The sequence below is a fragment of the Guyanagaster necrorhizus genome (assembly GCF_019112545.1).
Source record: "Guyanagaster necrorhizus MCA 3950 unplaced genomic scaffold BT62scaffold_4, whole genome shotgun sequence".
NCBI classification, from domain to species: Eukaryota; Fungi; Basidiomycota; class Agaricomycetes; order Agaricales; family Physalacriaceae; genus Guyanagaster; species Guyanagaster necrorhizus.
Window position 1 is genome coordinate 1451659 of NW_025064883.1, and position 21030 is coordinate 1472688.

The window sequence follows — 21030 nt, forward strand, 5'->3', positions numbered from 1 at the left end:
ATGCTCAATAGTAAACAGTGCACCAAACGACTAAAATACGAGTAAAAAATGGATTAAATGCCGGTAATCCCAGGAATTTCGAAATAATAAAGACAGTGACCTTTGAAAGCGGACGATGCTGCCGCTGCGAGGCCCCGGTCGGCCGTGCCAGAGGCCGTGAAAGGACTATTACGGCGAGTGATTAGTCATCATCAATCGCGTCTGGACGGTTGTCTTGGAAATTCATCACTCTCACAATCTGCGTTCACCTCATGTTTTCGCTAATTTTTTCGGCGCTATGGTGCGTTATACTTTCTCTTTTCACACTGTCCGTCTCATCCGGAGATGAAACAGCGCCTGGTTTGCATTTTTCTTGCCTTGCTTCGCCACGTTTAAGCTACTCTCTCAACATCCTGTCCCGGAGGCTGAGCTGCAAAGAACTTCCAAGTATTGGGCTGTGGTATGTAGTAGGTGACGCTAGCTGTTGACACGCTCCCAATGCTCGGCCTGCAGGTCGGTGCTTTTGTCGGATTTGAATACCTTGCGGGCTGGTTGATTAGCTGGTAAATAATCAGTATCTCATTCTCACCAAATTTCTTATCGTGCTCCAGGCTGCCGTTCTACTGGGAAATTAAAACAGTTTTTTTGCTTTTCCTTTCTCTTCCTCAGACACAGGTAAGTTCCCCCCTTATCTATGTACATACTAGTTGCTCATTCCTTTCCTCAGGGCTCGACCTTTGTGTACGACTCCTACCTCAAGCCCGTCTTCGTCAAAAATCATAATAGCATTGATTCAGGCATTATCTCCATCCAAGGGAGCGTCATCACCTTCATCCACAACCGTCTTTACGCCGTGTGGGAACTTCTCTGGAGTGTCATTAACAAGACCCCTCCTCCAGGACAGCCACCCGCAGCCGCCCCTCCCCCGACCGCCGGATTCAGTGTAGAATCTGCCATGGGTCTGTGGCGCACGTATGGCCCGTCCCTGTTGAGTGCCATACAGACAGGGAACGCGCGTGCCGTCCCTGCGACCCCCCCTGCCACGCCCAGTACCTCGGCTTCCTCCACCTCTACTGATAATCTTCCGGGTGTTGGCACTCGAGGGCCTGTTCCAATTTCTGCGGCTGCTTAAAGTGTCTTTAGTTGTTTGATTCACACGCGAAATATTTAGGGATCTTTCTTCTCGCTTCGCCATTTTTACAAATAGTGTGCTTGTGTAACGCGTTTCACAGTACAAGGCCTCCCAATTCCATCAGTAAAAGCTCATAATGATAATGCATCAGACTCCTCCGACTCGGTGACGCCTAAATGCCGCCTCGACATCCACCGAGGTATAATCTAAGGAAACACCACTGTCTGGATAGCACTGCGATATCCGTTTGGAAAACAGCTCCGTGATTCTCAGCAACTCTTCCTCGCAAGCCTTCCAGACGCCCACCATCACAGTACCGGGAGCAATTCCACCGCTCTCCTCTGTCGTGGTCTTTTCGGATGCCTCTGTAAAGTGTTTCTCCACTCGCTTAAAGAGGGCATCAATGTGTTTCCGAATGTCCTTTGCACTGTACTCCTTGACGACTTTCTTCAGTGCAGATCTGTTGTAGCTGTTATTGGTCGCAATCTCGCTCGGCGCGGTAGTCTTCAGCAATCGTTCAACACCTTCAAAGTAATCCTGATTACGGTCAGTCGGCCCGATCCATTAGGCAATCCCAAAACTCACGATGATTTTCGCGAACGGCCGACGAAGTATGATTTTGACATAGGCACCCAGATTCTCATCATATATCGCTTCCGCCTTGCGCAGGAACCCCGCCACAGAACCTAGCTCCATCTGGGAAATTTCCGCCACAAAATGATGCATGTTTTCTGCCAGGAATGATCAGACTGTTATCAACAACGCCACGATTGATAAAAATACCTATCAGAATGACATGGTAGTTCAGCTGTCCCTTGTCTTCGCCTTCCCCATCCATTTTGGCCATTTGTTTGAGGGACTCGAACATGGTGTCCACGATACGTTCGTACGCTCCATCAACGATAGTTCGTACCTCGAGACCGTTCGTACCGAGAAGCTGACTTTCGACACGTCCGATGTAACCTGGGAACAGTCGCACAAACGGAACTACACCCTTGCGCTTCTTGCTCGTCAACTTCGTTCGCTCAACACCTTGGATTTGCTCGTTCTTTCTCTTCGTCAATGCTACATCGGAAATCGGGTGCAATACCACTTACAACGTGACGATCAAGAAGGCCTTTAAGGCGTGTATGCTGCTTTTCGAGAAGACCGACGAAAAAGTTGTTTCCTCTGTCATCAGCAACAGCCAAAAAACGTTCCAAACATGCTATCAGACCAAAGATCTGTCTGGAACTACAGTCAGTCAACGGACGCGTCCGGCCTAGAAAGCTTACGCTTTATCCTTGGCCAGCGCGCTGTCAAGCCAAGTCTTCAGTTCCGACGGTAAGAAGCTGAAAATGAGGTCAAGAGCACCCCGGACGAGTTTCATTGTCGTCTGGCTGACGCTGGCGCTGCGGGCGGCCTGACGTCGGAAATAGTTGTCAAGGCCCATATAGTCAGCGAAAGTCAGCGCCGCATCATTTATCTGCAAAAAGTCTGTGATGAACTCTTCTTCATGGTAAACTGTGGGTGCAATCTGCTCTAGGGCGAGCCCTAGAACCTGCAAAAATATAAGGTGGCTTGTTCACCCGCATTTGACAGCACTGACCTCAGATGATCTCATGGTACCGTCAGACCTGTCCTTGTCTCTACGGCTTTCCAGTGGAGATCGAATCAATGTTCCTGCGCGTTTGATGCCAGTCGGTCTACTGACCGAGGGCGTGGCCACCGAGCCAATACCTGTCATGCGCATTCTGTATCAGCCGTTAGGTAAAACCTCACTCAAGCCCACCTTGTTCCTGATCCTCCTCCGATGCTTTCTTGATCAGGCTGAGGCAATTCGATAGCATGGCTCTGATTTGAGTACCATGTAGATCATTAAGGGCTGAGAAGTAAGCCTGGAATTGATGTAAGTTATGTGAGGTTGACTGATTGACATATTGTATCCTCACAGCGCATAGTTTGGCATACACAGCTTCATCCATCTCCTTCAAGTACAGCATAAGACCTGAATATCTCCCTAGGTAATTCTCCAGATCTGTGTGTGGTTTTATCGTCGGTCTGCCACGTCTGTCAGTTTTCGTCAATCCCTCGTTGTCTCCCAGAAGCAGCTTAGACTGTGAACTATTTAATGACACGATTACCTTCTAGAGCTTAGAAACTTACCTGTGCACTGAACATTATGGACAGGTAATCGAATATGCGTTTACAGAATTGCGCGTTATGTGTCCGATATTCCTGCAACCTTTCCATGGTGGCGGCCATGTCCGTATCCCTTCCAGCTTGTAGGGCTTTGTAGAGCTCAGCGGCAGCCTCTTCAATTCTTTGTATGCTACTGGAGTCCCTGAGGGAATCCTGAGTCAAAGTCAAGAGCACTTCTTTGTCAACTTGAACCGTTTGCTGACACAGGAGAAAATAAGAACTCGTATCTGACGTCTTATGAAGCATAAAAATTTGTACCAGAAGGTTTTCTAACTCAGCCAGAAGAGCATGTTGATTTTGCGTCTGTACTTGAAGACCACGATTCTGAGATTGGATGTAGGAAATGTCGTCGCCAACCGCCTTTGTATGAATTTCAGCCAAGAACAATGGATTGTGGAAAAAACAATTCCCACGTTCAAGTGTACCTTGTACGATTGGATGAGACTCCCAATACTGTCCAGTTCCGTTATGGCTTCATCCATATATTTGAGTACGATACCAATCCGGTCATCTGACTCTAGGAAGGAATGGATATTGGCCTGAGAGTAATTTAAACACGGAATCCTTGGAAGAGGGTGAATACCGCCGACCTTTTCAAGCGCCATTAGCTCGTCCAACAATCTGGCCTCTATCATCTCAGCGGCACCTCGTGCTGTTTTTCTTCCTATTATATCTTCACTAGCCCACTCATAGCCCTCAATCATTTCTTCTACATTGGCCATAGTTGCTTGCGCATTCTCCTCCTCACCGTCGACCCCAGCGGCGTTACTACCGATCAACCGGTCTATGGTGCCTTGGTTAGTTGGATCGAAGAATGATATACGCGTGTTCTCTCGTCTACTTGAAGATCCGTCTGCGGGAACAAGTAAGGTAGTTGCACGCGTTAATTGCATACGCGTGCGGTTCGAGGCAGCTGGTGAAGGAGTAGGGCGTGGACGTGCAGCCTGAGAAGGCGCCGCCGCGAGCGTAAATCGATCATCTATAGGCGGGATGACGGATGATGTTGGACTGTCTCTTGTATCCATTACAGGCCTCGCACTTTGAATAGGGCGAGAAGGTTGTACATTCGGTTGCGCCGTAGTAGCAGAAGAGGAGGCAGACTGGCGGAATGCTGATCGAGCTGGGGCGGAGGGGATAGAACTGGTCTGGGAATATGCAGGGGATGAGGGCCGGGCACGGGAAGATGATGGTTCTCTTGTACGAATAGAGGACGGGTGACTCCGATTTGAGTATGCAGGAGAAGCTGGTCGAGAAGGTGGCCCTGGCCGTGATTGCGACCGAGGCAGTTGCATAGATTCGTGATCCCTGTCGCTTTGGCTCTGTGAGAGCGGTTTCGAGCCTGTAGGCTGGAGCGCAGATATAAGCGGCTGTTGTATACTGCTCGAGTCAAAAGGCGATGGTGACGGGGTCCTTGGCGTACGCATATAACCATTCTGGATTCGCTGTCGGCCCTCTACAGAACTGTGTCAGTGTTACGGCTAGGTGAATAGTGCGAGGGAGCATACGTGGTAGATCCTCTGTACTTGGGAATCCTTCGACTTGCAATGGCGCTTTCCCCTCGGTAACGGTATGGAAGAGCGGGATGAGTGCCTCTAGAAATCTGACCTGGTCCGCTGCATTCTCGGTCCGCCACCGGTAGGTCCTGGACAAGGTGATACTGAAGGATTGGGCCTAACAAAACTGAGCACCGAGCGATGGTATTCATGAAATGGTTGGCGCACACTAGTGACCTGTACCGCGCGCAGCTCTGGGAGTCTCCACGTCTTTCCAACAGAAAATGTGCCATTCGTGTTCAGCTTCGATTTGTGAAGAAACCCGTTCCCACTGATCGTTTCTGAAAAAAAAAGATAGAGCTGAAGGTTACTTCTGCGGACGGTGGTAGACGTACGAGAGAGAAGTATGTATCTGGGTTTCGTGCCTCCGGTTTCTGGGGAATCTTCCAATATTTTAATATGAGAGACGTAATTTTCTTCAATACTTCCAGAAGCATTCCGTCTTGAGAATACCGAATCGATAATCCGTTGCCTTTGGTCTGTCATTAGCCTGGTGCTGAGCGTTAGTGAAAAGGTCGATTCCTGACACAGCCACCACGTGTTTCGCAGGGACGAAAAAGGGAAATACTTTTCTTGTTCTTCGACGACATGTCTTTGCCCGTTACCTCCCTCTTTGTATACGATCTATTTCGTAGGTTCCGAGTAATTTCACATTACAGGCCTCGTTTTTGGCCTTCAAGCATCCAATAATGGTCTTGTTGTTACTCTCTGTAGGGGGCCCCGATCACGATCATTTGAAAAAAATGAAATCTCGTGCCTACGATTTCATTCAAGATCGATTATTTGTCTTTGCCTGGTTCATGGTCTTGTAATGTCTTGTTCTATGAATTGCTCTGTGAAGTGAATTTACTATGACCACCGTAACAATACCGGTGCCTGCCGATATATGGTATGCCACCCATGGTCTATGCTCTCGGGAAACAATAGAGTTTTGCCACGCGAATTCAGAGTGGGGCAGTATAAAACACCTTTCTGTATCCGTAACTAACTATAATCCCTTGCCTGTGCTCAATCGTCTCCCCTCGATCCACTTCTTTCAGCATGTCTCTCTGCCCCGGTCTCGATACTCTTCTGATGGCTGCTCGATATCTCGGGCAGCTCAACGACTCTCCCACAAGCGCACCGGCGTATGATCGTTCCGGAGATTTCACATCATATGCAAAAAATTCTGGGAACGTGCTCCAGGTAGTTAGGCCATACGACGGTTCACCTGAATATACCTCCATCCCAGTCTCTGAGGCACCTTCTCAGCTCACAGGAGGTTTCAGGAACAGACGCCACCCTTCAGAGACTCCTCCTTCTACTTTGTCGCCTCCATCTTCGCCATGCCTTTCCTCGATCGACTCTGACTACACGATGAGCTTCCAAAGTACATCATCCAGAGAGTGTAGTCCAGCGATTTATCGTAATACAATCAAGTTTCCCAAGAAGGCTGCACATAAATCTCCCAAAGTCGCGATAGTGGGTGGGAAGACCTTCAAAATACCGATCACGAAGAAGGATACAGCGGAGTGGAGGACCAGCGTCTGCCTCATTGCAAACAATATAAAAACTGTCCCCAATTCGCCGGTCTCAGAAAGGGCCCGAAAGCTATTAGAGAAGGTGTATGACGATATTACTACTCATCCTCCAGATTTCTGGACGAGGATCATTGCCGCTCGTCTTGGGGACCGGTGAGTGAATGCGTTATATGACTGCAATGCTGAACTGATTTTAATGATGTAGCACTCCTTCTCAAGTCAACATATGGTTTTCAAATCGCCGACAATGGTACAAACAGGGTACGACGATTCAATGTCCCCTTCTAGACGGGGACTGGACTACCTCTCGCAGGAGAACTGTCAGATTGAGACCAGCGGCGCTAAAGATGTCCCAGAAATGGTCCGACTCGTTTTTTGATGACGTTCTGGCTCTCTATTTGGATGAGAAATTGCATGATTCTCTGCAAGCAGAATGCGAGGAGAAGAGGGAAACGATTCCTCGGTACATAGGCAAATCGAAGAAACGCCAAATCAAATGAAATCGTTATTTTCTTTCCTTTCCTCAGCTCGGAAAATTCATGCTGTAGCATACACGTTATATCATTATATACAACTCTCACTTACAACTCTGTAGCACCTACTTGTTATCGCGTTTCTGTAATGGAAGAATCAGTTTACCAAGTTCGAATTGTGTTAGTGTTCTACTATCTCGACTTCAAGAGGTTCATAATCATGCGACTGTCTACTAGTCCGTCCACACCAGCGCCCTTCCCTTGCAGGCCGAACTTCTCCATTCCGAAGGACCTGATATCGTCTGCCCCTCCAATTAACGGTGTCCCCGAATATCGCATACAAGAATATCGGCAACGCCAATAACTCGCGACCAAGCCAAGCACCCAAAAACTCCCATCGAATGGATGCAGGGAGACGGTGTCCCGCCAGAGAAGAATACACATCTAGATCTACGGAGAGCCACAGAGTGAAGTGGAGAAGGAGGAATGGCAATGCAGGGACATTGAATATATATTTCAGGCTTGCGCAGCCAATGGCTGAAACAACGACAGATTCAGTCAGTGGCTCAAGGAGTGTCGGGGCAAGAACCATGTGCTTGCGGACGCGAATCCATCGTGCACGCCGCTGGATATAATCGGAAAGCGACATTTTCCCCACAACATTACGAGCGACATCGCAAGATAAGTCGTGTCTTTCCCCTAGTTCGTGCCATAGTGCACTTGCTATCATATTGTCCTCGGCAAGATAGCGGCCAAAGGCAGGCAACCCGCACTGCTCACTTGACTGACTGTCTTGTTGAGCAATGGGTTTCCGTGAACCATTCACTCGCTCAAGATCAGAACGACGATAGAGGTTCGACTTCCCCATGACGCAAGAGTCGATGGCCACGGTGTTAATGGCAATGTACATCTTCGCGTGATTCGTGTTCAAAAAAGCTTCGTCCAGTCTGGAACCAATCCTTGATTCGTTCACGATGGCAAAAGGGACGTGATGTACGAGGGCGATACGTCTGCCAGAGCGGCTTTTCCCCTGGAGAGCATCAACGGACCTTGCCATAGCACCGGAATGCATCATGACATTGGAGTCGAGTACCCAGAGAATGTCATTTGCGGCCTGGCGGTACGACCGTATGAGGTTATTGACTTTTGGATTGACACCGATAATTTCCTCTCCTGCAACATGATGAGAAACCAGCGACTATGAAGCTGGCATAACGCGCCTACGATGACTTTGGCATTCACATGTGGATATTTTGCCATAAGCTCTCTCGCGACAGGGAGTGCCTGGTCATCCTCGTGCGCAACAGAGAAGAGAATTTCAAAGCTGGGGTACTCCTGGGTAAACGACGACTCGAGGTTCTCATAAAGGTTGGTGTCGAGACCCTTCAGGGGACGAAGAATTGACACTCCAGGGACCGAACCGGGGGATTCGGTAGCCAAACGGGAACGGGGCCTATGTTTGTATCTTCTTCGACTGTCCACCTTTGAGGCAAATCCAGTATAAGACAAGGAAGGAAACGTACGCAGCTAAGCACCCCAGCAAGCCTATTGCCCACAGAAGGATATACCATCCTAACCCAACGAAGGCCAGAGCGAGGAGTGCAGGATGTCCCTTGTCCTGCAATAAATGTTGCTCTTCCTCCACCCCAGGCTGAGACGAGTTCATGGTAAAAATCAAAGCATGTAGGCTTGAGCGGAAAGGTATCGTTGGTTGCCGACGGCATCTCCTTTTGGCTCTATGCCTCCATGACGTTGCCGGAATCTAGTCGTCAGCTATTCTCCATTTACAGAGAATTCATTCGCGAGACCCGATATCTACCCCATGCATATCTTAGGTGCATAATATTTTTGTTTTGGCTCTTTTTCTCTTAACAGACTCGCAGGCATTTCTATCGAATCAAGGCATCTGATGATGTACGGGCAATCGTAGAAACAAAAGATACCAAAGGACTTGGCCGGCGAAAGCTGAAGCGCTTTACAAAGGTCGCGCTATTCTGTAAATGCATACAGCAGCTGTTCTTACGACGACATATAGGAATTGGCCACCGTCAAGGCTGCTATCCAAGGGAACGCGACTGCGTTCACCCACGTTCTTGATGTTGCATACGGGAGAAAGGGAAAGCTACGGTGGGAGCTGATACAAGTGAGTGACCCGGTTTTTTTAGTCCTTTTGAAGATCTTAATAACGTATAGCCGCTTTTGACAGACCCTAAAGCCAAAAAACCACCTCCCATTATACCAGCGGTCGAAAAATCTCGGCCACCAGTATACCCTAAAGAGCTAGCTGCCCTGCTTATCTCGCCAGCAAGTCGGTCGAACAAGAAAGTCCTTACTCTTGAGGATCTCAAGACGCCTCCAACCCTTCCCTCGCGTGCCGACCCTACATCTGAAGACGCCAAACTTCTGGGTCCCCTTAGCAAACGACGCGAAGTTAACATTAGATGGCGTTTCTTCACCCAGGAGTCGAGGAAGGTCTATCCTCCTTTAGAAGTCAAGGCGAAAGTTTTCAGTGACACTCCTGCGAATGCATCGCCAGTAACCATTCGCGAGGCTGGAATCAGAGGCTTTGGTTTTCAAGGACAAGGACTTCTTGAAGACATTCACAGTATTGTTGGACAGGGAAAGGAGGGACTTAGGCCAATCACGCGGAGAGAGCGTCAGGCCATGGAAAGGAATGGTCAGACTCCATCCACTCCCGCTCCTCGACACCCCTCAAGATGGCTTCGCCGGCGATATCAGCAATTATTGGGCAAGTTGCCTCAAGTCACGTATATCTACCAATCAGACGCGAAATCAGGTCCGAAGGATGGAAAATACATGGTATCCTTGTCTGACCAGTCTATTGCTGCATCTGTGGTACCAGTTCATCAGTACAGCGAACTTGACTCAACGGCGCTAGCTTGGTACGATAAAGCGGCACTCGAAGACTCACAGAAACCTGACACCGGTAAGAAGCGTAAGAAATAGTCCTTACATATATAAATAAATATGTCGGTATGCTACAGTAAATAGTGATCATGATGCCGAATTCTCCATTTCTAATCCATGCAGGTCTATGACATACATGCTATAGTTACGGTTGATTGCCTTGGAGGCTCTAGGGTCTCCTTCTGTCTGGTCGACTCCGCATTGTAACCGTAGCATTGTCAAATACTCATCGAAAGTGAACATTTGTTTTTGCCGTATGCCATCAAGCATTGCCTACGACGACAGGAATCAGACCGATAACTTGGAGTACCATCGACGTGCTTACTTGTGGTGATATAAAAAAGAGCGTATAGTAACGCTTCGCTTTTTCGAACTCGTTTTGGTCGTTTGTAATGGCCTTGACGCTTTGTTGTAGAGCAAGCATATTCCGGATGATCTTCTTGATCCCAAAGTTAGTCGGGACACCAAGGTACCGAGCATTCGCGATCAGAATATGTTCCATAAGATATCCCAACCCAACGAATATAAATCTAGGAGAATATATAAATAGAAAGCATATACGCGAAAAATGTGACTTACCGTCTTGCTGTCTCCGGCAAGCTAGTGCTAACGAAGGCATCGCATTCTCCTAGTTCATTATTAAGATCGATTACGTGGGGATCTGGTTCTCCTGCTTCCTGCTCCATGGAATAATTTCCCTATATAAGCAAGATGAGCAAGCGTGTACACCAGTTGAAAGAGCCAGGAAACTCGCATAACGTAGTGCTGAATCAAGATAATATATAGTCCGACACCTGATGTCGATTCTAATAGTACTCAATATGAGCTCTGCGAGTTGTTCGTACGTCTTGAGCAGTGCACCCAAGCGCCTAGGTACATGTCAGCGCCTGTCAAACGGCAATGGGAAGAAGATTCGTACAGCGACATTTCTTTTGAAAGTGGGAGGACCAGTAGTTCTGCTCTCACAGATGTTGCGGGTGGCAGCAGTACCGGAGATGAAGCAGACGTTGCAGACAAAAGTTCCAGATTCAGCGGACTCATCGGCGGGTCCGATGGTCGAGACTTTAAAGCATTCAGCTCAGAAACAAACCAAGCCTGAAATTGTTAAAAGGATTGGTAAGTGGCATATGTGCCGGTACTCACCACACTGCGATATAGACTTGCCAGCGCAGACAAATTGCGTATTGATGAGACAAGATCAGTTGCCTTGACAGTGTCTGGCCCAAGGAAGTCGAGCTCAAGATTGGTTTCTTGACGACAAAGTTGCTGCTGCGTTGATATACTACTTGGCTGCAATACCGTTAGATGTCCGATATCGCCCTACGAGAGGACTCACCGATGTAGATAGCAACTCCCTCAAGCAGGGAGTCAACTCTGACCGCTGTGCCCATTGGACGGCAAGAGCTACATAAGGCGCTGCTGGCAGACCTTCTGTCGATGTCGACACCAAATCTTGGAACCGGTCACTGCAGCGCTGATAGAACTGAATAATGACGCCAAGAATCAATCGAGAGTAATTTTCTCGGTGGAAGGGGGTGGTTTGAAGCATTGCACATAATGAATTTATCAAAGCCATGAGCTGCGTGCTTGCCTGTAAGAATGAGTGAGTAAATGTTTTCGGAAGAGGAGATCACGGAAAGTTTACCTTTACTAGAGGCTCCGAGCAGAATTTCGCTGACAAGGGATCAGGAAGAAACGCGTCGTGACCTGGTAGCTGGATGAATATTGAAGATAATATGACGAGCAGTGGCAATACCGGTAACTGCCTCATGAAACAAGGACGACACTTTCTCTTCTAGCTGAGGGAGATATACCTTTAAGACAAAGTCGTCCAAAACCGTACTCGAATCTCGAGTCGATTCCGCCCCTGGGGGTAGAGTTTCAGCAACACGAGCGAGAAATGCCAGTGTCGGCTCAAAAAGAACAGTGACATGAAAAGTATCCGGTTCAATGAGTAATCGATGGTGTTGACCTGCTCCAAGTATCCGATCATCCACCCCAACAGAAGAGAGAGCGGCTTGTACAGTGTTATCAGATCCACCCTGGACTAGTCCAGGCATCGTGTCTTTGAGAACACGAGTCAACTCATCCTCATGAGACCGTAGCAACTTGTTGGTCAACTTCACGTCAGTGTCTGCAAACCGGAACATCGCCTAAGGCATAAGTAAATGATTAATTCGTTGTTTTCGTAAATAAACAAATAAGCAGACCTTTGTCTTATCCCTCGAGTAACGCCCTTCACGAAGTATTTCGTTAATGGAAGACACTGGATTTCTACCAGAAGCAGCGCCTTGCTCTTCGTTGGTCAAGTAGTCGGAAATGAGTGTCCGTATCTTCATCATAAAGATAAGCGGAGAAACCTCGCGTCAGTAAGAAACACTGACCTCTGACTGCACTGATATCCAGATGTCTGCCAGAGGGAAAAGCGCACCAGGCTTTGTGCCTGCTGCATCCTTGAAATCTCGCCGCTGTAAGAAACCAAGATGAGGCGGGATTATATGTAATAGTTGATGTACTTACAGAGCCGATTCGATTGGCTACCTCATAAATCACCCTCAGACCTTGAGCAACCGCATCCATTTTTGAATAAAGAGTCCAAAAGAAATCCTTCAGTATCTCATGGTCGACTTGCTTTACAGAGGATTCGAGGGCAGACAGTCTCAGGCACGACGGATTGAGATAATCTCCTTTCCTTGCGACCCTGTTGCTCAACGAAGACGTAACTGTGGCAAAAACGTACACGCCTTCGGATCGCGTTGCAGCCCGCATGAGAGCGTACACGGAACCACGCCGACCGTACTCAGCACGATCTGAAACTTCATTTAGAGTTGTTTCCACCAGGTTGAAAATTTCATTAGGCACGCGCTGTGCGACACTGTCCAGAGCGCTGCCCAGCCGGCTTAAGACCGCAAGAGATTCGAGCACCGTTTCCATGTACGCAAAGGAGTCGGTCTCAGGATTAGAGTTCTGCATAATAAGCGTGATATTAGATATTGAGGCAGACGAAGAAGCAGAGAATCCATTGCGGAAATTAGGGTCATCCAGGTCATGCGGTGGGTCATTGGGTCGTAAGGTAAGTTCGTCGATAAAGCGAGCAAAACGTGTTCGATGGAACGTGGGAGAGGATGGCGACATCTGGGAGGAAATGGGAAGGGGGTCAGTTTCGAAATCTAGTTTGGGGACTATTGTGATTCCAAATTAGAATCAAAGCCAGGTTGAAGTAATAAAACTGACATGTCCGCTGATTTGGTGTGTAAGCCGCCCAACGAGAGTCACACCAAAATGATTTGAGATACAAGTGACTGTGAAGTTCATCGGTCAATATTTCTCGCAGAGCCTAGACGTAATTAGTTGTCGAAGCACAGAAACACCCAAAAGACAAGTACCGTTTCTTGGCCCAACAAATAACCTCGCAAATCAGAGACAGCTCCGATCTCAAGCATCTCAGGTTTGTTTATTATCTTTAGACTTCGAACGAGGAGAACAGACGCCTGCAGGAGGCGTTTTTCTGACATGAGAGTCTCTAGAAGGTCAGGCACAGACTTGAGATGCTCTCTGAAAAAATATGAGTCCGGCACAAGTGACGAAAGGATAGGTGAGCACATTTGATCCAGAAGTCGCATCATTTCTTCCAAAGTTTGTCCCCTCGCCCAAAGTTGTACAAGATCAGCACGTTTGCTACCTAGAGCATCTTTAGATTCTTGCAATGCTGTCCGTGTCTCATTGATCTGTGTTTGCGTAGCCCCCAAGTGATTCAAGAGGTTGGCATGGTGAGGAAGTGCGGCGGCAAAGGCTTGGTGATGTTTGTCGACAGAACCTTGCAGGGCTTTGGACAATAAATTCTTAGTGTTGTGAAACGAATCAATATCCTTTCCCAGTGAGGAATCGTCCAGGAGTTGAAGCGCAAGATCCACGGGATTGAACTACAAAAGTATTAGCGAGAGACATGAATACTGCCTGGCAAGATACTCACATCTGGGTCAATAACAAAGGCCCATTCGTCTCTTATTTGGTCGAGCACAGCTAGAGGGAAAAATCCAGGTATTGAAAAGGAATATTATAAAGTGACACACCATCAATATCGCCTGCTCGAGCTTTTCCATTCACCCTCAGTCCAGGCACCTTGTCTCGTATTCGTTGTTGCCTGACTTTCTCAGCTTCCATTTCAACTTTCTTCTCCTTCTGATATTCCAAGTCATCACTACCGTTAGTCATTGCACGTCGTCTTCCTGCAGACTGAAAGGCCGACATGACCGATGACAATGATGTCGGCGTTGGGGTCTGCTCATCGTCCGTGGGTAAGCTGTTTAGACGCTGAGGCTTTGGTGGCCGTGTCTTAACAGGTGTACTTGTAATCGTTCGAGAGTGAAGGGAGGAAGAAGCATCGGAACGCGTTGTACTAATACTGTCTCGGTAAGACGTAGACCCTCGGTCGTTTCCAGTGAAGTCAGAGACTCGAGCCCGTAGCTCGGACCGCTGAGGTCGAGAAGGGCCAACTGGCGCAGTGTTTGGTGGGGTAGCCCTTGGCGACGACGATATTATGGAGCTATTACTGGGAGTCGTTGGTCGCGACGGAGTTCGACTGATTTGCAACGGCCTGGTAGCCATCGTCGTACCTGGCGCTGAGAGAGGGGACGAGATTGTAGGAATTCCATTTGAAAACGAAGGCGACCGGCCGCGACGAGAAGAAAATGGAGGAGCGCGCGACATCGACCAGTGCGATGGTCGTTGCAGGGCAGTATTGTCGAGTCCAAATTAGCGTGATGCTATTGCGAGACAACGACAAACGAATGCCTCTTCCGTCTTTCCTCGAGCCTCTCCATTCTTTGCACTACGACAATGCAGAGTACAGGCACGCTACACACAAGATATCGCTTGGTACCGTTCATTGTCTCTGGTGGCCCACTCGCTCTGGTAGTGTACCCGACACAATCATACTATTCAAGCCCGGTAAATGCTATCAATATAACAGCAGGATTCTGTACTTTTTCTGATCATTCAAGAACAGGAAATCCCGGTTTAGTAGAGTTCTACGTTCCGTTCCTGTCTGTCGTACGCGAAAGATACCAGTCCAACAGTCTTGCTATACTGGCCCATTCACACTTGGGTCATAGTTTTGCCCTTCCTTATTCTCAGTGCGGCTTGACGTCCCAGGTCCAAGGCGGTATTGAAGCAGTAGACGCCCTAGTAGGATACTATGGGAAGAGGGTTAGGATTGTTATCATAACGCATAGCATTGGGTGCTGGATTTCTTTGCAGGTAAGGTCTCCCGATATCAGACAGATGCCGACTGACTAGAACCACTGAACAGGTTCTAAAAGCACGACCTGAAAATATTGCGAGTGTCCTTCTAATAACGCCAACAATCCGATATATAGCAGATACCCCGAACGGGCGTTCTCTATCGGTGGGTATCGTCTGACATGTCACACTGTGCTTGTTTTCATCCTGTCTATAGTGGCTTTTCCATCCGTTCCCCCGAACCGTCGCCTCCAAGCTGACGAGTATTTTCGGCACTTATATTCCTGCCTTCTTGCTCTCAGTCCTGTTTTGGGATTGGCCGGCCCACCAAATTGCTGTTCTTCAAAGGCTTCTCAGGTCACCCAAGTCCGTATTAGCTTGCTTGGAAATGTCGCATGACGAGATGCAATCGGTGAAAGAAGCCGACTTTGAATTCATCGCCTCTCATGACAATCGAATCCGAATTTACTTTGCTGGCATAGACGGATGGGTTGGCAAACATAAGCAGGTTATCATATCAGAACTAGAGACGTCTTGTTCACACACCGTTATCGTTGTCGGCGCCAACGTTCCTCATGCCTTCTGTATCAGTGAGATTCCTTAACATGGTGTGGCCTGTTCCATGAATTGATGTGATATGTCCTGGCAGATCACAGTCAACAAGTTGCTCTACAATGCCTTCAATGGCTTGCGGAATTGTCGTAGGTCCATCATAGATAATAGGACATCTATACTAGAGTGATCATCGGGCATGGTTGTGAATTTTCCGAAGAAGGGAGATTTTCCTGCTCATGACGGCAGAGCGCACTGCCAAGCAGGACCCAATGTATTTGGGAGTCAACCAACATTTCGAATCAAGTATTCCTTGCGACTCCGCCTTTACTGGAAAGGGCGTCTGCGGATGACAGATGATGCTCATATTGCTTCAGTCCTCTCGCCTACGTTAGTTGCACTTCTCCGGATTTGAATTTTGAACGTCATTCGCAGATCCATCTATCTTCCATCATGAATAGATAGATCTTCATTAATCATTGCCGGTGCAGCCACATCTAGCCATTTTTCGCAAGAACAATTTGATGCGAAGCATAACTACACTAGGTCGCATGACAGGGCCACAATCCTTGGAGAGCAAAAACACAGAATTTTTCTTTGCTTTAGCACCATGCCGAAATTTCACAACCGAGGGGGGGTGGGATTTGTCTTCCCTAGAACAATGTTAAATCTTCCAATATATGGCGCGTCTGTCGTGTTATGGCCATTGTTTTAAACTGTCTAATTAGGCTTAGGCTTGGCCTGACATATATAAACCACAGTGGACTGAAGTTGATAACTCAAACAGTTCGGCCTCGTTGTATCGAACACTTCGTATCCTTTCACTGCAATGAACGCACAACATGAAGTCCACAGCCAATGCTGACGAATCTGACTGCTTCCCGATTGACAACTTCCCGATACTCAACTTGTACTATGGTGTCAACCAAATCCCTACGGCGGCTTCGATTCACAAAGTACACAACACACGTCTTTTTTATATGATCCTTATGATGTTCCCTGTCGTGCTCCAAGCCCGAAACCACCTATACATCCTCTTAGACCTTACCTGCGTCCCTGATTCAAAGTGCTGAGGGAAGGTAACAGTTGTCCGGAGAACGGATCCAGGGCATACCAAACACTTGTCCAGGACATTGCTGACGCCGAAATACACTGTCATCTCATTCCCAACGTTCCCGCGTGATCGCCAGCTGCGATAACGGGCTTGAAGCGCGTCGTATAGAAGAGATCGGTAACGCCTCTTTGGAGCGACGGTAATAACGGAGAGAGGGCCCGTGGGCTATACATGGCACATCTCTTTGAGTCAGGGTCTTTTGGGAAAGGATAATTGACTTACATCTTCAAAAAATCTACCCATCCCATTGATCAAGGTGGAATTGGACTTCGGCCCCACTTTCGTAGCCATTGGTGCTGGTGTTGTATCATGGTACCTAGAAATACCCCATTAAGAGGGTACTAAACTCAACCCTTGCCTTGCACTCACCAATCTGAGAGTACAATAATAGTAGTTTCTGTAGAATAAATTAATATAGTTCTAATCATCGGTGGACAACAGGCCGACCCTCATCCACGTCACACAAGGCCCGGTGAGGGTCATTTTGACCGTCCACTCCATCATACACGATGAAAGGTCGGGCCAGGCCATCGCAGTATCGGACCACAAGGTGCGAATGGTACCAAAACGTTCCAGCCTGGTCCGGAACATGGAAATTATACATGAGCGACTTGTTCTGCGCTATTGGACACTGCGTGACAGAAGCGGAACCATCTTCAAAGTTGGTTCCATGCCAATGCTGGGGAATATGAGAGACGAGGAGATAGAAGGGAGAGACATGCTTACAATGCTCGTATCGAGGGCCATGGTGTGGTCTGAAAGTGTCTTTAGAACACCCTGGCCAACATGGCATTGGCTCTGTCTTACCACTTTTAACAGAGCAGAAAGGTTGTGATGTGAGGGACTATTTGGCAGTCATCTCAGACATGATGGCCACAGTAGCCATCACGCTCCATTCTTCTATTCTCCTGCAGCTGTTCGAACTGAAGATTATGGAAAAAGAGGCCCTGAACAGATCGACGTAATCGGGGCTCGTTGGAGGTATTGGAATTACCTGGTCAACTGGCGAGCGATCTCTTTGATTTCCCTTTTCCCTCATTGAAGGAGCTATTCATCTTTGGGTATGCACCGGACCCGTTCCAATCGCGAAGTCAAATGACATCGAGATTACCCCACGACAACATAGCCAGGTTGCGATCTCTGGCCCTATCGAACCCTCTTCCAAGCGAGCCTGGAGCACTTATCTCTTACATCATATCCTGCGCCATTCTCACTTCCGATGGATACTGAGTCACGGATAGACGGCGGTGCAGAAGTTACTGTTCGAGGGATGTGATGCATAAATATGTACAGTCATGACAAAGAATATGTAAGTATTGGTTGTCAACATTGCAGGCTCTAACTTCAACTTCAAGTAGGGCTCACCACGGATAATCCACAGACGCCGACGTGTCGCAAATGGAAGTTATCACAGTGAAGATGTTGATGATGGTTCGAGTCAAAACTTGAACTTTTCAATTTGAGAGTCGCCGCGCGCCGGCTGATACTTAGCGTAACAATGACAGAAAACCTGATACTACAGTACAATCTATTATGCTATAAATATATTTAGCACACCGACTTGAACACATACTGTTCATAGCCTTAAATACAATGAGAGAAGTACCGTAGTCGGTGATCTTAACACGAAGGAACCGTATAGGTAGTATCATTCTTTGCCGCATCAGGATGAAGGCTGTAGTACGTCGAACAAAGGGAACCTTCAGCTACAATGACAGGTTAAATAAAAGAACGTAAGATGAACGTACAGATCCACCTATCTCATTTCCACCGAAGAGATTGATCTCAATAGTCTTCCTCAGCGGTAATCCTGGAGGCGACAAATCTTGCGCCCGCTGAGCACCGCTCAAGATCTGAAGCAGTACAGGAACGGTGGGTGGCACGAATTCCACGCCATTCATCAGGAAGATGTTAGTATTGGCATCAAAGCCAAGAGTGATATATTATTATTATTATTTTGTTCTCAGCATTTGATTAACCGCAACAAGTAAGCTAACTACTAAGACGCGGTGGAGGTACAGGGCCTCAGGATCCTCTTTCCCTCTTGTTCCAGTCCCTCCGCTCTTCTTTCTGAGTTCCCCAGGTGTTTTGGCGTGTAATGTGGACTAGAGTAACGGACATGTATGGTATTTTGTGCCCTCGTGGTGGGCTAATTGGTTCGTTTGATTCTGTGGTTGGCTAAAGCCTGGGGCGTTTTGCGAGCGTGTCTTGGGGGCTGGCTGTGTTGGACATGGTCTATGGTGTGGTGGGCGCGTGGCAGTTATCCATGCTCGTCTTCCGTGTCGCCCTCGTCTTCTTCCCACCACTCTCCTCCTTCTTCTTCCTCTTCTGGCTCTGGGGCGAGCCTCTCGTTTTGTAGTTGTCCTGTCTGGGTGAATGCTCCCGTGTTCTCCATGAACTCGCTCAGTGCTGTGATCCCTTCCTTGGTGCCAAGGATGTCTGGTAGGTATACAGTCCTTGACACATTCAGGAGGATCCCCCGTTGCTCTTCGTAGAGGGGGCATTCACGCAGGATGTGCTCCCGTGTGTGAAACAACTCTCCACAAGGGCAGTCAATGTTCTTACTTGGCACGAATTGTGAGTAGTACTCGCCTATGTATTCGTGGCCTGTTCTGCACTGAGGCACTCGGCCGAATATCTCTCTTTTCGCTGCAAGGTCTATGAGGTGGGGTGTCAGCTTCAGTGATGGCAGTATTCTATTTGCCATCACGTAGCGTCCCCATTTAGGGCTGGCCTCCCATGCCTTCCTCCACTCTTCTAGCGTTGCTGCCTTTGCCTCCCTTCTAGCGTTACCAAGAGTGATATTGAGGACGAGATCCACTCCCCCAGGAACCGGCTCTCCAAGGGCCCAGGAGATTCCAGTGGATGTAAATCCACTTCGCGTCGAAAAATAATGTCCATTTGCATCGAGGTCCTCGGTTCTGAATCTCGTCGTAGAAGTAATAACGCGACCTGTTGCCTCTAAACTATTTATTCTGTGCATCTTTTTCTTATTCGTTTTTATTTTTTCTATTTGGCAAAGATCAGATTATGTAGTACGAGCGACGTCATACAGATCGATTCTTCTCATCGCCCACTTCAGTTAAAATGTCCGTACAGTTGGAAAAGACATCTTCGAACAAGGTTTTTGAAGGAGAGCTTGCGAAATATAGATTCAAGGTCTGTCCATTTTGCGATATCCTTATCATACCCCACCGCTGATCCAGACTAGTCTACTGCTTTAGGCGGGCTCTTTGCAAATTTTAATCTTTTCATTCCGCCGAACGCCAGCGAGACGATCAAAGTGCCTGTACTGGTATATCTATCGGGCTTGACTTGCACGGAAGACAACGGGTCGGTAATCGCAGCTTCGATCACGACAGGATCTGAGCTGACTGTCTGAACTCAGAGCCCAGAAAGGTTCATTCTTGGGACCTGCATCTGCACAAGGGATTGCTATTCTCTTTCCTGACACTTCCCCCCGCGGGGCGGCTATCGAAGGCGAGGACGATAACTGGGATTTTGGGACGGGGGCAGGTTTCTACATCAATGCAACAGACCCCAAGTATTCAAAGCATTATAACATGTACACTCACGTAACATTGGAGCTCCCAGAGATTATAGAAGCAGCTGGCCTACCCATTGTAAGTCTAATGTCAAAGATTGGAGATGGTATCAATTATTTCGAACTGAAAGGACTGGCAACGTCAATCGATCTTTGGTCACAGCATGGGAGGACACGGAGCTCTAACGCTGTATCTTTCGTCAACCACGAAACAATACAGATCTGCGTCTGCCTTTGCTCCAATCTGTAACCCTACCAAATGCCCTTGGGGTGAAAAGGCTTTCAGCGGCTATCTGCAGGGAGGCATCGAAGAGGCCAAGGGAAAATATGACGCAACTGATCTGATTTCGGCTTACAAAGAGCCGGTACACATCCTTATTGATTATGTTTGAATCCGTCCTTTTCTTCTGTCTTCTACAGGACTCACTCCAGCCACAGGGAACCGGTGACAACTTTTACAAGCAAGGCCAACTTCTTCCAGAAAACTTCCTCAAGGCATCAAGGGACGCTGGTTATGACGAATTTCAAGTTCGTGTGAGAAGTCAAGAAGCGTACGATCACAGCTATTATTTCGTACGTTTTACTGTGAGTATGTCTTGCCGTCCCTGTCTGAAATGGGCTTGTAGATTTCGACCTTTGCTGCTGATCACATCCACTGTAAGCACAAACTTTTGTATGGATAACGATCATCACTGAATGCGTTCCATTAACAGTCCATGCCAATTTCTTGAAAGCATGAAAAGGGAGGGGAGAAGCAAGAAGTCAAACGCACTTTTATCGTATCATCTGTATTACACGCACTCATCTATGGAT

The 21030-nt window shown here is 47.9% G+C and overlaps 9 protein-coding genes across 9 annotated transcripts; 4 read left to right on the forward strand and 5 right to left on the reverse strand.

The window, feature by feature from the left end:
- Nucleotides 1-251: 251 nt before the first annotated feature.
- Nucleotides 252-1282, forward strand: BT62DRAFT_985013 (uncharacterized protein; the record flags this gene model as incomplete). The annotated part of the gene is made up of 5 exons (XM_043189903.1): nucleotides 252-280; nucleotides 334-439; nucleotides 493-542; nucleotides 591-654; nucleotides 707-1282. 5 exons carry the CDS (start codon nucleotides 252-254, stop codon nucleotides 1109-1111), a joined length of 654 nt encoding a protein of 217 aa, XP_043044195.1. The 3' UTR covers nucleotides 1112-1282.
- BT62DRAFT_927969 (uncharacterized protein) lies at nucleotides 1163-5370 on the reverse strand. The gene is made up of 15 exons (XM_043185403.1): nucleotides 5181-5370; nucleotides 5014-5126; nucleotides 4798-4963; nucleotides 3883-4745; nucleotides 3706-3831; nucleotides 3551-3652; nucleotides 3257-3490; nucleotides 3043-3207; nucleotides 2883-2988; nucleotides 2700-2830; nucleotides 2386-2651; nucleotides 2209-2338; nucleotides 1895-2159; nucleotides 1697-1842; nucleotides 1163-1648 (listed from the first exon to the last, which is right to left on the reverse strand). Exons 1-15 carry the CDS (start codon nucleotides 5329-5331, stop codon nucleotides 1259-1261), a joined length of 3354 nt encoding a protein of 1117 aa, XP_043044196.1. The 5' UTR covers nucleotides 5332-5370; the 3' UTR covers nucleotides 1163-1258.
- Nucleotides 5371-5711: 341 nt separating this feature from the next.
- Nucleotides 5712-6942, forward strand: BT62DRAFT_531077 (uncharacterized protein). The gene is made up of 2 exons (XM_043181275.1): nucleotides 5712-6518; nucleotides 6571-6942. Exons 1-2 carry the CDS (start codon nucleotides 5887-5889, stop codon nucleotides 6863-6865), a joined length of 927 nt encoding a protein of 308 aa, XP_043044197.1. The 5' UTR covers nucleotides 5712-5886; the 3' UTR covers nucleotides 6866-6942.
- Nucleotides 6895-8550, reverse strand: BT62DRAFT_943612 (uncharacterized protein). The gene is made up of 3 exons (XM_043187889.1): nucleotides 8362-8550; nucleotides 8059-8312; nucleotides 6895-8011 (listed from the first exon to the last, which is right to left on the reverse strand). Exons 1-3 carry the CDS (start codon nucleotides 8502-8504, stop codon nucleotides 7020-7022), a joined length of 1389 nt encoding a protein of 462 aa, XP_043044198.1. The 5' UTR covers nucleotides 8505-8550; the 3' UTR covers nucleotides 6895-7019.
- On the forward strand, nucleotides 8551-10010 carry BT62DRAFT_991550 (uncharacterized protein). Its single transcript, XM_043190287.1, has 4 exons — nucleotides 8551-8673; nucleotides 8722-8821; nucleotides 8874-8981; nucleotides 9032-10010. The coding sequence occupies exons 1-4, from the start codon at nucleotides 8585-8587 to the stop codon at nucleotides 9803-9805; spliced, it is 1071 nt and encodes a 356-aa protein (XP_043044199.1). The 5' UTR covers nucleotides 8551-8584; the 3' UTR covers nucleotides 9806-10010.
- On the reverse strand, nucleotides 9781-14527 carry BT62DRAFT_962551 (Sec8 exocyst complex component-specific domain-containing protein). Its single transcript, XM_043188649.1, has 17 exons — nucleotides 13840-14527; nucleotides 13740-13789; nucleotides 13370-13689; nucleotides 13153-13321; nucleotides 13001-13103; nucleotides 12287-12948; nucleotides 12151-12234; nucleotides 11977-12099; nucleotides 11523-11919; nucleotides 11412-11473; nucleotides 11103-11357; nucleotides 10910-11056; nucleotides 10686-10861; nucleotides 10494-10635; nucleotides 10346-10464; nucleotides 10092-10296; nucleotides 9781-10039 (listed from the first exon to the last, which is right to left on the reverse strand). Exons 1-17 carry the CDS (start codon nucleotides 14474-14476, stop codon nucleotides 9854-9856), a joined length of 3837 nt encoding a protein of 1278 aa, XP_043044200.1. The 5' UTR covers nucleotides 14477-14527; the 3' UTR covers nucleotides 9781-9853.
- Nucleotides 14528-15749: 1222 nt separating this feature from the next.
- BT62DRAFT_1072736 (Cupredoxin) lies at nucleotides 15750-18574 on the reverse strand (the record flags this gene model as incomplete). Its single annotated transcript, XM_043178886.1, has 8 exons — nucleotides 15750-15902; nucleotides 16608-16838; nucleotides 16896-16989; nucleotides 17043-17070; nucleotides 17121-17352; nucleotides 17400-17428; nucleotides 18247-18379; nucleotides 18422-18574. 8 exons carry the CDS (start codon nucleotides 18572-18574, stop codon nucleotides 15750-15752), a joined length of 1053 nt encoding a protein of 350 aa, XP_043044201.1.
- A 69-nt stretch (nucleotides 18575-18643) lies between these two features.
- Nucleotides 18644-19438, reverse strand: BT62DRAFT_927972 (uncharacterized protein; the record flags this gene model as incomplete). The annotated part of the gene is given in 2 exon segments (XM_043185404.1): nucleotides 18644-18984; nucleotides 18995-19438. Coding segments are annotated over 2 exon segments (437 nt in total), but the record flags the coding sequence as incomplete, so codon positions are not given.
- Nucleotides 19439-19760: 322 nt separating this feature from the next.
- On the forward strand, nucleotides 19761-20956 carry BT62DRAFT_1001498 (carbohydrate esterase family 1 protein; the record flags this gene model as incomplete). The annotated part of the gene is made up of 7 exons (XM_043176745.1): nucleotides 19761-19832; nucleotides 19885-20006; nucleotides 20062-20296; nucleotides 20349-20582; nucleotides 20638-20790; nucleotides 20844-20874; nucleotides 20931-20956. The coding sequence occupies 7 exons, from the start codon at nucleotides 19761-19763 to the stop codon at nucleotides 20954-20956; spliced, it is 873 nt and encodes a 290-aa protein (XP_043044203.1).
- Between the last annotated feature and the right edge of the window lie 74 nt (nucleotides 20957-21030).